The 14,742-nt window shown below is 35.5% G+C and overlaps 1 protein-coding gene across 4 annotated transcripts in view; it reads left to right on the top strand.

Annotated features, from left to right (window-relative positions):
- The window catches only part of Prp3 (pre-mRNA processing factor 3), a 139,748-nt gene that overhangs the window by 100,414 nt on the left and 24,592 nt on the right, over positions 1-14,742 (top strand). For all 4 annotated transcript variants that reach the window (XM_067156483.2, XM_067156481.2, XM_067156485.2 and 1 more), the window contains one exon: positions 6,810-6,900. In XM_067156483.2, the coding sequence (XP_067012584.1) occupies positions 6,810-6,900 (91 nt within the window). The remainder of the gene's footprint in view (positions 1-6,809; positions 6,901-14,742) is intronic.

Here is a 14,742-nt window from a genome sequence, read left to right as displayed (position 1 = left end):
CTCAGGGGTGGTTCGAGGTCCACTCAGCCTATGTGATTACAATTGAGGAGCTATCTGAAGGTGAGATGGCGGCCCCGGTCTAGAAAACCAAGAATAATGGCCGAGATGATTCGTCGTGCTAACCCCACGACACCTCATAATCTGCAGGCCTTCGAGCTGAGCAGCAGTCACTTGGTAGGCCAAGAGGTTTGGTTTCTTAAAAACTATCTTAAGCTTAGTTAAGAGTCAGACTTGTGTGTTTTTATCTACTAGAGATATTGTTTCCATTTGATTTTAACTTTTAATCTTTTGAGATATTTACGAGTATATTTTTAAGTCAATGTCTTTTGATTTTTATCATTTTGTGCAAATTTTGAATTCTTTTTTATGAAGAATAAGCCCAAGGAGAGGAAAACAAAACCTTGAGATTTGTCGATGATATTGTTATTTTATCTGAGACTGCAGAAGATCTCGAGAAGTTGCTGAATGGTATGGATGAAGTCTTGGGTAAGGAGTACAAGATGAAAATAAATAAGTCCAAAACAAAAGTAATGGAGTGCAGTCGAACGAAGGCAGGTGATGTAGGAAATATTAGATTAGGAAACGAAGTCTTAAAGGAAGTAGATGAATATTGTTACTTGGGTAGTAAAATAACTAACGATGGCAGAAGTAAGGAGGACATAAAATGCAGACTAGCACAAGCAAGGAAGAGCTTTCTCAAGAAAAGAAATTTGCTCACTTCAAACATTGATATCGGAATTAGAAAGATGTTTCTGAAGACTTTCGTATGGAGCGTGGCATTGTATGGAAGTGAAACATGGACGATAAGTAGCTCAGAAAGAAAGAGAATAGAAGCTTTTGAAATGTGGTGTTACAGAAGAATGCTGAAGGTGAGATGGATAGATCGAATCACGAATGAAGAGATACTGAATCGAATTGGTGAGAGGAGATCGATTTGGCTAAATTTGATGAGAAGAAGAGATAGAATGATAGGACACATCTTAAGACACTCAGGACTTGTTCAGTTGGTTTTTGAAGGAAGTGTAGGTGGTAAGAACGGTAGGGGTAGACCAAGGTATGAATATGACAAACAGATTAGAGCAGATGTAGGATGCAATAGTTACGTAGAAATGAAAAGGTTAGCACAGGATAGGGTGGCATGGAGGGCTGCATCAAACCAGTCTATGGACTGATGACTGAAACAACAACAAGACCTTATGGATCAAATCCACTGATAATTATACAGTAGAATTCCGCTGTAACGAAAACCAGTATAACAAAATTTTCAGAATAACAATTTCCCCCCCCCCCCCCCCTCCTTTTTCCCTATTTGTTGTATGTTAACACATGGGTGGCGGGCCCCGAGAAATCTTGTAGTACGCACGCCAGCAGTAGGTGACGAGCCCCGAGAAATCTTGGTTTTATTCACGACATTGTTTTCGGTCTTCCTGTGACATCTCTTGACCATATATTGAACTATTTCGGACTTGCACATTGAGTAGAATAAATCGTAGATGCACATCTGCCACTTTTCTTTTATTCACGGCCTCTTTTATTATTTGATTTAGTTTCGAAACGTCGACTTTCTTTCTGCCGGTTCAGTCAGTGACAGTCAGCGGAATACGGTGTTAGCTGACGACGGTATTTTAGAAGAATTATATGCCGATGATTGTTCAAATGGATATAGTGATAATGAATTAGTGGAAACTGAATAACTGAATGTGAGGGTGATAGTGGAAGTGATATTCAAGCATCTACACACCGTAATTTACCAATTGTGCTTATTTATTCAAGTGACTCTGACGACGACAACGATGTAAACATTAATGATGTGTTAGGAATTGACGCCGAAGATGGTTTTTTAAAGGCAGATCCACTACTAATAGGGGCATTGGAGAGTACTCATACCAACTTTAAAGATAAAATCTTGACTGGTTTAATATTTATGTACATTTTTATAATCAAGTGCACCGTAGTATGCTTAGTAGGAAAATGTCCGGTCCACAGGGTATGTGACAAGCTCAAGCATTCGGTCAGCAATGTGTTAAAATATTTCATTTTAACGAATTTCGTAGTTTCAGTTTAACGAATTAAAATTGAGCTCTTTTCTTTACCAGTTTGACCATATTTTCTCAAATTAAAACCAAAATTCATCCTGTTTTATGACCAACATTTTTTTTGTTACATTATTCCCTTATTCAGACGATATGATCGCCATTTTCCATATATGCACCGTACGCAATCGAGAAGGCAATCACTTTTGTGTAACCAATACACTTCGCCCAGTTCTCACATATGGTATGGAACTTATTTGGGAAAGACTAACAGTGTCCGACCTTCAAACTATTGAAAATGTAAAGGCCAGATTTCTGAAACGAACACTGGGCATCTCCAAGATGTCACCATCACGACTTGCGTATGAATTATCCAAAGAAACTTTTTTACTGGAAGATTTGAAAATAAGAATGCAGCATTCACATACGCAGCAAGAAGTAGTAGTTCTCCAAGAGAGAAAGAGAAAACAAGCAGAAATCAGCCTGGATTTTTATTCAAGTGATGCTATGATTGACCGCAGCTGGGCCGGTCCAAATAATGACGTGATAAGTGCTTTGAATAGGCTGGCGGTATACATGGGTTTCACCATCGTCTATGCCGGCGATCAGACTTTCATGAACCGTCCCTATATTGTGTGTGTACGTTGTGTGATAAATATTGCGATCGCTATCATTTCAGCAAGTGCAACAAGAGAACAAAATCTTCACTAGAATATGCGAAAGATTAATGTATTTTTTCTTTTAATGCACATTTGTGCGCTATTAAATAAATAAATATGTTTTGCCCGTCATCCAATGTAAGACGTTACTCTATTAGCTGAGTAGGAGCGCGAAGTTTGCAATCCACCAATGAACGCTACACTTTGCGCGACCAATAGGCTTCGCCCATCAACCAATGTAAGACGTCACACTATTGGCTGAGTAGGATCGCGATGTTTGTAATCCACCAATGAACGCGGCGGTTTCGTCGCATCATGCATTGTATGTCTCTTCTACGTATTTAATTCGCAAAGCCTATTCAAAGCACTTCTCACATTCTCTTTGATTTCTCATGTCATTATTTGGACTGGTCCAGCTACGGTCAATCATAGCATCAGATGAATAAAAATCCAGGCTGATTTCTGCTTGTTTTCTCTTTTTCTCTTGGAGAACTACTTCTTCTTGCTGTTAAGGTTATATCATTAAACTTGCAAAGTTCGTGTGCATTTCGTTAAATAAGTAAGTAGATATCATTGCAAATGGATAAGCAGAAGCGACAGCAGTTTTCGTTGAGTGAAAAACGTAAAATACTTGCGGAAGTAGAGAAAGGCGGAAAGAAAGGAGATGTAGCGAAGAAGTATGGCATTAGCCTGTCAACACTTTCTACTTTTTTAAAACAGAAAAGTAAGATAGAGGAAAATATTGATGCTGATGCCCTAGGTCCACAGCGTAAGAAGATCAGGACAGCCGACTATAAGGAGGTGGACCAAGCCGTCTATACGTGGTTTGTGGAAATGCAGAGTTAAAATATTCCAATAAATGGCCCACTGTTATGTGAGCGTGCGCGATCTTTTGCACGTTCGCTTGGGTCACCTGAGTTTATGGGTAGTCCTGGTTGGCTTCATAGGTTCCGGGAGAGATATGGCATATCCCACAAAATTATAAATGGTGAAGCTAGCGATGCCCCGAAGGATGTTGAGTCTTCATGGCGGCTGGAGACTCTAAAGGATGCCTTGAAAGAATATTCGCTGGCAGACATTTATAATGCAGATGAAACTGCGTTATTTTATAAACTAATGCCGAACAAAACCCTTGATTTTAAGGGAAAAAAGTGTTTTGGGTGGAAACGTTCAAAAGAACGTATCACGGCTCTTTTGTGCACCAATTCCACAGGGACGGACAAACTGAAGCCTCTCATAATTGGGAAGTTTGGAAAGCCAAGGTGCTTCAAGGGGGTGCAACATCTGCCCTGTGAATACAGGCACAACTCTAAGGCATGAATGACATCTGTGCTATTCAAAGAGTGGTTGTTGGACTTGGAACGTCAGATGAAGGCCGAAAAGAGGAGAATTCTGCTCTTATTGGACATTTGCTCTTCTCACAATTGTGTGCCTCGCCATTTGGAGCATGTAAAAGTTTCATTTTTGCCCCCATATACAACTTCAATTCTGCAGCCGCTAGATCAGGGTATAATTCATGCATTAAAGCAGCATTACCGAGCTCGTGTAGTCCGTTGAATGCTGTGCAACATTGACACGAATAGAGACATTAACATCAACATATTGGGAGCAATGCAGATGTTTAATGCTGTATGGAAATCCTTGAATGCAGACATCATTACAAACTGCTTTAGAAAAGCTGAAGTGGTTTTTACAGAAGATGTCGCAGAAAGTGAAGTGTTGGATGATGTGGAAACCGAGGAGAATTGGAAGCCTTTGTGTACAACATTGGATGTGTCATCTACGGTAAGTCTTACTGACTACATTAATGTAGATAGTGGTGTAATAGTCCACAAAGAAATCACCAATGAGGAAATTGTGGAGGACATTATGAATGATAGAGATCCATGCGATGAGGCGGAAGAGAAAGACAAGCCCCAAAATGATTGTGATCGACAGAGCTCGACTCTTCAGCAGGCAACGAACATGGCACGTAGCCTTCAAGATTTTCTTGTGTCATGAAGTGATGTGCCAGAATCTGTTTTAAATTCATGTGCAGTGGTTGGTGACTATTTGGAACAAGCTTTTGTGTCTAGATCTGTTCAGAAGAAAATCAGACTTTTTCCAAAAATGATGTTCTGGAACAGCATGTAGACTTGCTGGTACAATGTGAAAATAGATTTTCTGAAAACATCTGTCAGTAGTGTAACTCTTATTATTATTATTATAATGGTACTTTGAAGTTATATAATTCCCGCAGCTAATATAACAGGGCAGATGACCTCCGCCCCTAAAAGCAACAATAACTAACGGATATAATACTAGGCGAGTTCTTAAGAATTGACTTATTTCAGTATAACAAATTAATTTCAGAGGTCCCCAAAATTTTGTTATACTGGTATTTTACTGTATACAGTAAAACCTTGTTAATTCGAAGTCGCTGGGACTCAAAAATCGGACTTTGAATTACGTGATTTCGAATTAACCACCAATTCGCAATTCAGAAGTACCAACCCTTGCCGCGTTACAAAATATTCTAAGACCCGTTACTGCATGCAGTTAACCTTGATTCACAGTTTATACCTTTCAAATGCCATGAAAAAAGAACTATTTCCAAAATGTATGCATTTACAGTATTCAAATAATGCACTTGGATATCTCACTGGCAAACATAACCTCCGCAACAAAAGAAAAAAAGTACAATTCAAAGACAAGGGGAAATCTATGCTGGCTCCCAGGTGCAAGTGCTTTATTCATTGGATTACTGTACTGTATGCATTTTAGGTGCATTGTAATTACACAGGAAGTACCCGTTGCCCTTAAAATCGAACTTTCCTATGACGATATCCTTGTACGATTATACCTCAGAAATGTAAACACTTGCCACGTCACAAAGTATTCTAAGACCCATTAATACATGCAATCACCTCGATTCACAGTTTAAACCTTTCAAATGCCATGGAAAAAACCATTTCCGAAATGTATCCAACAAGGTGCATTTACAATGTCCAAATAATGCACTTGGATAAATCACTGACAAAACCTCACGCAACGACAGAAAAAAATCACACAATTCAAAGATGAGGATAAATTTTGCTAGTTCCCCTGTGCAGTGCATTATTTTTTTGGATTTATGTACTGTTTGCATTTATAGATGCTTTGTTCTGGCATGGAAAGTGCCTGACGCCCTTAAAATGTGGCTTATCTGACTTTCCTGTGACGAGGGGATGAAGTTTCTCGCTTCCATGTGCATTGCAATGCACTACAATGAACCCCACCCCCCACCCTTGTACGATTTCCCCGGCTGGCACTTTCTCGTTTAAAACCACAAGAACGTTTGGGCTCGCATTAAAATAAAGCAATGCAGTTTCATCGGCAATGACAACATTGTTCGGTGCCTACGAATTTATTATATAAGCCACATTTTTTCGTCAACTGTCAGCATCGCCAGTGTTCGCAGATTCTGTTTTTCTGCACACTGCCTGTTGTGTGATTTTACGGCGTTCCTTAGAAGGTTGAATACAAAAATATTCTGATTTCATTCAACTTAGCAATCATGAAGCGCACTATAGACCCACGAAGTGAGTGTAAGTGCGGAAAGCTACCCCTCCACGTTCCGGAACACGCGTTCTATTATGACGCGGATAAATTTCGAGTTGAAATTACTCTGTAACATACTATTGTTTTAAAATGTAAAGGCAGTTTCGAATTAAAAGTCTTAATTTCGGTAATGGGGAGGACATTGTACTTCGAATTACTAATTATCCGAATTTCGAATTAAACAATTCAAATAACATGCAAAACTGTATCTCGTGTTTCTGGGAACGAGAGCTTCTTCGAATTAGGCAGGATTTTGAATTAACCGATTTCGAATTATCGAGGTTCTACTGTACTCATTTTCATAATCCAGGTTTTCAGCACACAATCTAGTGATTATCACCAGCCAACGTTCTGATGATCCTAAGGGACTAGAGCGACTAGCCACAGTGTCAGGCCTTAACAGTCACACACATATATCTTCACCTGTCAGCCGTGGTTCACATCATATAGACTGTGGTCTATCCTGTCTCTTAAAATAATGTAGATTTGTCTCATCTTGCAACATTTACAGATTGTTCTTTGCTTCCTCATGTTTTAGGTTGATGTTGAACAGGATAAAGTGGGAGGAAGATACCGTCAAGGACAACGATGGAAACGAGGTGCCCAATAAATGTTACCTGGTGTGGGAAGTAAGTAGCGAGAATAACAGCATTGAATGTGGGAAATGGCATCATGTTCATTTCATTTTGTACTCAAAGGCTGTAGAGTTATGTCCTGAGTATTTCTTTTTTAGCTTCATATTAGAACAGGAAGTCACAAGAAATAGAACTCTCTTGGTCATTCTCTTTCCCACAACTTTTTCTTAAAAGATATTCCAAAGGGAGTCTTTTTAAAAACATAAGAAAGCAGTTGTCCTTAAACATTCTCTTTTTTAACTTGAAACTCCTTAAATTACAATGTTCATTAGTAATTAACTGTGAATTAGAGGGGGTGGGACAGTCGGAGAACTGCTTCACATGAATCATGTTTATCCGATTCCCATAAGTCTCTATTTCTGATTTTATCAAATTGATTGTCTAAGTAATGGAAACTTTTTTTTTTCTTCACAGTTTTGTCTCAAAACTAAAAATATCTAATTTGTAAATCATTATCTTCACCTGTTCAAGAGTATTGCTCAGTCCTGCCATCAGAAGGGCAGTCAGTGATTCGCCCTAGCACACCAATTCAATGTGTATGTTGTGAATCTTCTCATTACAGTTATATCTTATGTCTTAACCCTTCAAGCCAATATTTAAATGCCACACTGATCAGTCTATAGGCAGTAATTAAATTCACCAAGATTCAGCGAGTACTACACAATCTACTAATAACTCGAGAACCAAGAGACTGCATTTAATCCGATGAGCAGTACTGCCATCTGTTTACGGCAGTGTTGCGCGTGGCCCACATTCTCGAAGTTTGCACCTGAGCATGTTTTATGTCGAATGTTTGAAATTGTTTCCTGACATCATACTCGTGGGTTTTAGAACAATTTTGGGGGTTGTTTGACATGTTCAGCAAACTTTGTTCCATGTTTTATTACAGCTCGTATGTTCTGTGATGAACTTCTGTCCCAGCATCCGTAGTTACATAACCTAACTTCTTACACGATTGTGCTACGAATATACAATAATAAAGTTTTATTATGAATCCACCTGTTCAATACATTATAATGTTGTTACATTAAAATAACTTCATTAGTTAAAAAGTTATATATGGGACATGTTTCGCTCCCTTATAGAGCATCATCAGCCAAATCCGAATCTCAAACAATTGTTATTTACGTAACAAAGACTTAAGAACCATTAGAACACTTTTGACAAACTTAAAACTTATTCTATTAAAAAATCATAAAATATAAAATCCTTGTATACATGGCTCAATTACATGTGCTTAATAGGAACATACATTAAAATTATGGAAGAGAGAGTACTAAAATATAAAATAAATAATATATATATCATGTCCAAAATCCTAGAAAGATGTGAAGATCAATCTTAGGAGCCAATTTGTGGATCTTCTTAGTAATGAGATCTGGTAAAAAAGTTATTTATCCCTTGTGGATAAGAGTCTATAAAGATTCAAAATTTATCGTCAAATTTGATGATTGAACTTATAACAGGATAAATGTTGGTCTTCAAGAAATTTAAATGCTTGTCATGTGACCTCGGCGAATGCTGTTGGAAAGATATGTTCTTATAGTTGTCAATGACCGTTCGTTGAACTAATGGATTTTATAAAGATGATTGAAAGGGACGTAAATCAACGTTTGTATTGAAAGCTGCTGCTTGGTTTATCTTGTTGAATGTCTGTAACAAGAAAAGGAATCTTGTAAGTAATCGGAATTTGTGTTGCTAGTTAAGAGTGTGTTTCTAGAAACTTCACTTACCCCTCCAATTGCTGTTTGTCGGTTTGGTGTTGTCCGAGGTTATGTGGTGACTGTCTGTTCTGTGTCTACTCCTTGTGTTGTAAGAGTGAGGTGGTGGGGGTTGAGGGGAGGGAGTAGGGGTAGGAGGAGAAATGTTTGTGGGTGTGGTTTTGGAAGGGGAATGTCTAGTAGGAGCGCAGGGAGGGGTTGAGTTTTTTAATGTTGGATGATTATTAGTTATTTTGGGAATGAAAACTTTGGCAAAATTACTTTTTTCTAGATTAAGCGTCTTTAAGAGTTTTGGTAATTGTTCGTGCAACGGATTTCTTATTTCAATTTCGTCATTTAAATTTTTTTCCTTATTGAAATACTGGTCTAAGTGGATATAAATATTTTCTAATTCTGTCATTAGTTTACCTTTTTCTATCTTCTTTATAATTTTTAGGTCTTTCTCTATGGTTGTAAATTGGTGGCCTGACTCTCTCATGTGAGCACTCATCGCAGAATGTTTGTTGTGCTTTGTAGCATTAACGTGTTCTAAGTATCTTGTGAGAAAGTTACGGCCAGTTTGGCCAACATATGAACATTTACATTCTACACATGTTAATCTATAGATGCCAGAGCTTAGATAAGGGTTCTTGTTGGAATTTATACTATTGTGGTTGAAAAAAATGTTTCTGTTTGTATTTTGTGTTTTGAATGCTACATTTACATCTCGTTTTTTGATAGGATTAGTTATTTGAAAAATGGCTGGATTGGTGAATGTAAATGTTGCGAATTTGGACTGCTTAGTTTTTTCGGGAGTAAGATTAGTTACTAACTTTTGTTTTACTTTATTGATGATCCGATTGACTGTATTTATTTTATATCCATTAATTGAGGCCAGATCTTTTATAAAATTGAGTTCCTTTTTTAAGTTACTCTCTGAAAGGGGGATTTTGAAAGCTCTATAAACTAAACTGTAAAAAGCCGCCTGTTTATGTGATTTTGGGTGAAGAGAATCATTTTTTATCGTTAGAGGGGCATATGATGGTTTTCTAAATATTTGAAATTCAAAACTATCTCTTATTCGTGTTACATTAATATCCAGGAAGTTTATTGAGTTGTTAGTTTCATCTTCTTTCGTGAATTTTATATTTGGGTCAATATTATTTAAGAAACTTAGGATTTTTTCACTATCATTTTTTTGGCTATCTATTATGACAAAGGTGTCGTCTACATACCTGATCCAAAGGCAAAGTCCATTTATTTTTGTGTTTATTTTGTTTTGCTCCAAATGATCCATATATATGTCTGCCAGTATGCCCGACGTGGGGTCTCCCATTGCTAGGCATGTTTGGTGGTAAATCTTTTCATTAAATGTGAAGTAATTATTGTTTAATACAAATTTCAGTAGGTTTACGAATTCGTCTATTTCACATCTACTTAATTTGCTGTATGTAAGAAGATTGTGTTTGATGATATTGATGGTTTCTTTAACCGGTATATTTGGATACATGTTGGTTACGTCGAATGAAACCATTTTATGTTGTGGTTGTAAATTGAATTTTCTTAGTTTATTACAAAATTCTATTGAATTTTTGATTGTTGATTCGTTGTTAAATTTGTAATGTCTTTTGAGGAAATAGTGTATAAATTTGGATGTTTTATACGTGGGACTATTTCTACTGTTTATTATAGGACGTATGGGTACGTTGGGTTTATGTAATTTGGGCAATGCCCTAGCTGTTGGTAACTTTGGATTCATATTTATCATTTTTTGGTGTTCTTGTTCATTAAACAAAAAAGTAGAATTCTTGAGGATAATTTTTAGATTCCGTTGAATCTTATTTATGGGATCCTGGTTTACAAGAGTGTAGGTTTTGTCTGAAAAGAATTCTTCTGTTTTTTCAATGTAGTCATTTTTATTTAAGAGTACTGTGGTTTCACCTTTGTCTGCTTTGGTAACAATTACATTATTTTTGTTTAGTTTTGTTTTTAGTGTCATTATTTCTGTTATGAGAGTGGAATTAGAACTTCTGTTTATTTCCCTTACGAAAGCCGGTAGCTTCTTTTTAACTTCAAATCTGATGTCGTTTTGTATATCTGGTGTTAATTTATTCAAGTTTGATTCAACTTCTGCTACTACATTGATTACGTCTTCTACTTTTTGAGAGTTAGGCCAATTAAATTTTGAACCTTTATCTAATAGGTTCATCTCATTATCAGTAAAGTTTGTGTTTGAGAGATTGATAGTGGTGGGAATGTTTTTAAGGTTAGAATTAGGATTATTTGCTCTATTGTTAGATTTGTTATGATTTGGTTTGTTTTCTTTTAAGAGTGTAAGTTTTTTATCTAGGGTTTTTTGTTTCTTGTCTAAAACGTCTGCAAGTTTCTCTGTTATATGATTTTGGATAGATTTCCATTCTAAAGGAGATAATTCTTGTGCAATTACCAAGTGTGTACGATATAATTGCAAGTTCAAAAATGATTTCTTCCTATATAGAGCTTTAATTTCACTTTTCAGCCAGATCTCATTTATTTTGTTTTGAGTATCTGCTACCTTTGAATTAGATACGTTTTTTCTTTGTATAGATTTTAAAAACCTAGGTACTAATTTACATTTCAAACATTCTTTCAAGAACCAAATATCTTTGGATATCTTACTGATTTTGGTTTTGAGATTCAGATATCTATTCTTTTTGTTTGTATTAGCCTGGTTGGCTATTTCATTGCAAGTGACTAATCTCATGTTTTAATCCGTATTGAAATCTGTTAGTATACAATAATAAAGTTTTATTATGAATCCACCTGTTCAATACATTATAATGTTGTTACATTAAAATAACTTCATTAGTTAAAAAGTTATATATGGGACATGTTTCGCTCCCTTATAGAGCATCATCAGCCAAATCCGAATCTCAAACAATTGTTATTTACGTAACAAAGACTTAAGAACCATTAGAACACTTTTGACAAACTTAAAACTTATTCTATTAAAAAATCATAAAATATAAAATCCTTGTATACATGGCTCAATTACATGTGCTTAATAGGAACATACATTAAAATTATGGAAGAGAGAGTACTAAAATATAAAATAAATAATATATATATCATGTCCAAAATCCTAGAAAGATGTGAAGATCAATCTTAGGAGCCAATTTGTGGATCTTCTTAGTAATGAGATCTGGTAAAAAAGTTATTTATCCCTTGTGGATAAGAGTCTATAAAGATTCAAAATTTATCATCAAATTTGATGATTGAACTTATAACAGGATAAATGTTGGTCTTCAAGAAATTTAAATGCTTGTCATGTGACCTCGGCGAATGCTGTTGGAAAGATATGTTCTTATAGTTGTCAATGACCGTTCGTTGAACTAATGGATTTTATAAAGATGATTGAAAGGGACGTAAATCAACGTTTGTATTGAAAGCTGCTGCTTGGTTTATCTTGTTGAATGTCTGTAACAAGAAAAGGAATCTTGTAAGTAATCGGAATTTGTGTTGCTAGTTAAGAGTGTGTTTCTAGAAACTTCACTTACCCCTCCAATTGCTGTTTGTCGGTTTGGTGTTGTCCGAGGTTATGTGGTGACTGTCTGTTCTGTGTCTACTCCTTGTGTTGTAAGAGTGAGGTGGTGGGGGTTGAGGGGAGGGAGTAGGGGTAGGAGGAGAAATGTTTGTGGGTGTGGTTTTGGAAGGGGAATGTCTAGTAGGAGCGCAGGGAGGGGTTGAGTTTTTTAATGTTGGATGATTATTAGTTATTTTGGGAATGAAAACTTTGGCAAAATTACTTTTTTCTAGATTAAGCGTCTTTAAGAGTTTCGGTAATTGTTCGTGCAACGGATTTCTTATTTCAATTTCGTCATTTAAATTTTTTTCCTTATTGAAATACTGGTCTAAGTGGATATAAATATTTTCTAATTCTGTCATTAGTTTACCTTTTTCTATCTTCTTTATAATTTTTAGGTCTTTCTCTATGGTTGTAAATTGGTGGCCTGACTCTCTCACGTGAGCACTCATCGCAGAATGTTTGTTGTGCTTTGTAGCATTAACGTGTTCTAAGTATCTTGTGAGAAAGTTACGGCCAGTTTGGCCAACATATGAACATTTACATTCTACACATGTTAATCTATAGATGCCAGAGCTTAGATAAGGGTTCTTGTTGGAATTTATACTATTGTGGTTGAAAAAAATGTTTCTGTTTGTATTTTGTGTTTTGAATGCTTCATTTACATCTCGTTTTTTGATAGGATTAGTTATTTGAAAAATGGCTGGATTGGTGAATGTAAATGTTGCGAATTTGGACTGCTTAGTTTTTTCGGGAGTAAGATTAGTTACTAACTTTTGTTTTACTTTATTGATGATCTGATTGACTGTATTTATTTTATATCCATTAATTGAGGCCAGATCTTTTATAAAATTGAGTTCCTTTTTTAAGTTACTCTCTGAAAGGGGGATTTTGAAAGCTCTATAAACTAAACTGTAAAAAGCCGCCTGTTTATGTGATTTTGGGTGAAGAGAATCATTTTTTATCGTTAGAGGGGCATATGATGGTTTTCTAAATATTTGAAATTCAAAACTATCTCTTATTCGTGTTACATTAATATCCAGGAAGTTTATTGAGTTGTTAGTTTCATCTTCTTTCGTGAATTTTATATTTGGGTCAATATTATTTAAGAAACTTAGGATTTTTTCACTATCATTTTTTTGGCTATCTATTATGACAAAGGTGTCGTCTACATACCTGATCCAAAGGCAAAGTCCATTTATTTTTGTGTTTATTTTGTTTTGCTCCAAATGATCCATATATATGTCTGCCAGTATGCCCGACGTGGGGTCTCCCATTGCTAGGCATGTTTGGTGGTAAATCTTTTTATTAAATGTGAAGTAATTATTGTTTAATACAAATTTCAGTAGGTTTACGAATTCGTCTATTTCACATCTACTTAATTTGCTGTATGTAAGAAGATTGTGTTTGATGATATTGATGGTTTCTTTAACCGGTATATTTGGATACATGTTGGTTACGTCGAATGAAACCATTTTATGTTGTGGTTGTAAATTGAATTTTCTTAGTTTATTACAAAATTCTATTGAATTTTTGATTGTTGATTCGTTGTTAAATTTGTAATGTCTTTTGAGGAAATAGTGTATAAATTTGGATGTTTTATACGTGGGACTATTTCTACTGTTTATTATAGGACGTATGGGTACGTTGAGTTTATGTAATTTGGGCAATGCCCTAGCTGTTGGTAACTTTGGATTCATATTTATCATTTTTTGGTGTTCTTGTTCATTAAACAAAAAAGTAGAATTCTTGAGGATAATTTTTAGATTCCGTTGAATCTTATTTATGGGATCCTGGTTTACAAGAGTGTAGGTTTTGTCTGAAAAGAATTCTTCTGTTTTTTCAATGTAGTCATTTTTATTTAAGAGTACTGTGGTTTCACCTTTGTCTGCTTTGGTAACAATTACATTATTTTTGTTTAGTTTTGTTTTTAGTGTCATTATTTCTGTTATGAGAGTGGAATTAGAACTTCTGTTTATTTCCCTTACGAAAGCCGGTAGCTTCTTTTTAACTTCAAATCTGATGTCGTTTTGTATATCTGGTGTTAATTTATTCAAGTTTGATTCAACTTCTGCTACTACATTGATTACGTCTTCTACTTTTTGAGAGTTAGGCCAATTAAATTTTGAACCTTTATCTAATAGGTTCATCTCATTATCAGTAAAGTTTGTGTTTGAGAGATTGATAGTAGTGGGAATGTTTTTAAGGTTAGAATTAGGATTATTTGCTCTATTGTTAGATTTGTTATGACTTGGTTTGTTTTCTTTTAAGAGTGTAAGTTTTTTATCTAGGGTTTTTTGTTTCTTGTCTAAAACGTCTGCAAGTTTCTCTGTTATATGATTTTGGATAGATTTCCATTCTAAAGGAGATAATTCTTGTGCAATTACCAAGTGTGTACGATATAATTGCAAGTTCAAAAATGATTTCTTCCTATATAGAGCTTTAATTTCACTTTTCAGCCAGATCTCATTTATTTTGTTTTGAGTATCTGCTACCTTTGAATTAGATACGTTTTTTCTTTGTATAGATTTTAAAAACCTAGGTACTAATTTACATTTCAAACATTCTTTCAAG

The sequence above is a fragment of the Anabrus simplex genome, chromosome 12 (assembly GCF_040414725.1).
Source record: "Anabrus simplex isolate iqAnaSimp1 chromosome 12, ASM4041472v1, whole genome shotgun sequence".
Classification (NCBI taxonomy): domain Eukaryota; kingdom Metazoa; phylum Arthropoda; class Insecta; order Orthoptera; family Tettigoniidae; genus Anabrus; species Anabrus simplex.
Note: the sequence above shows the minus strand (reverse complement) of the source record. Positions and strands in the feature narration are given on the sequence as shown.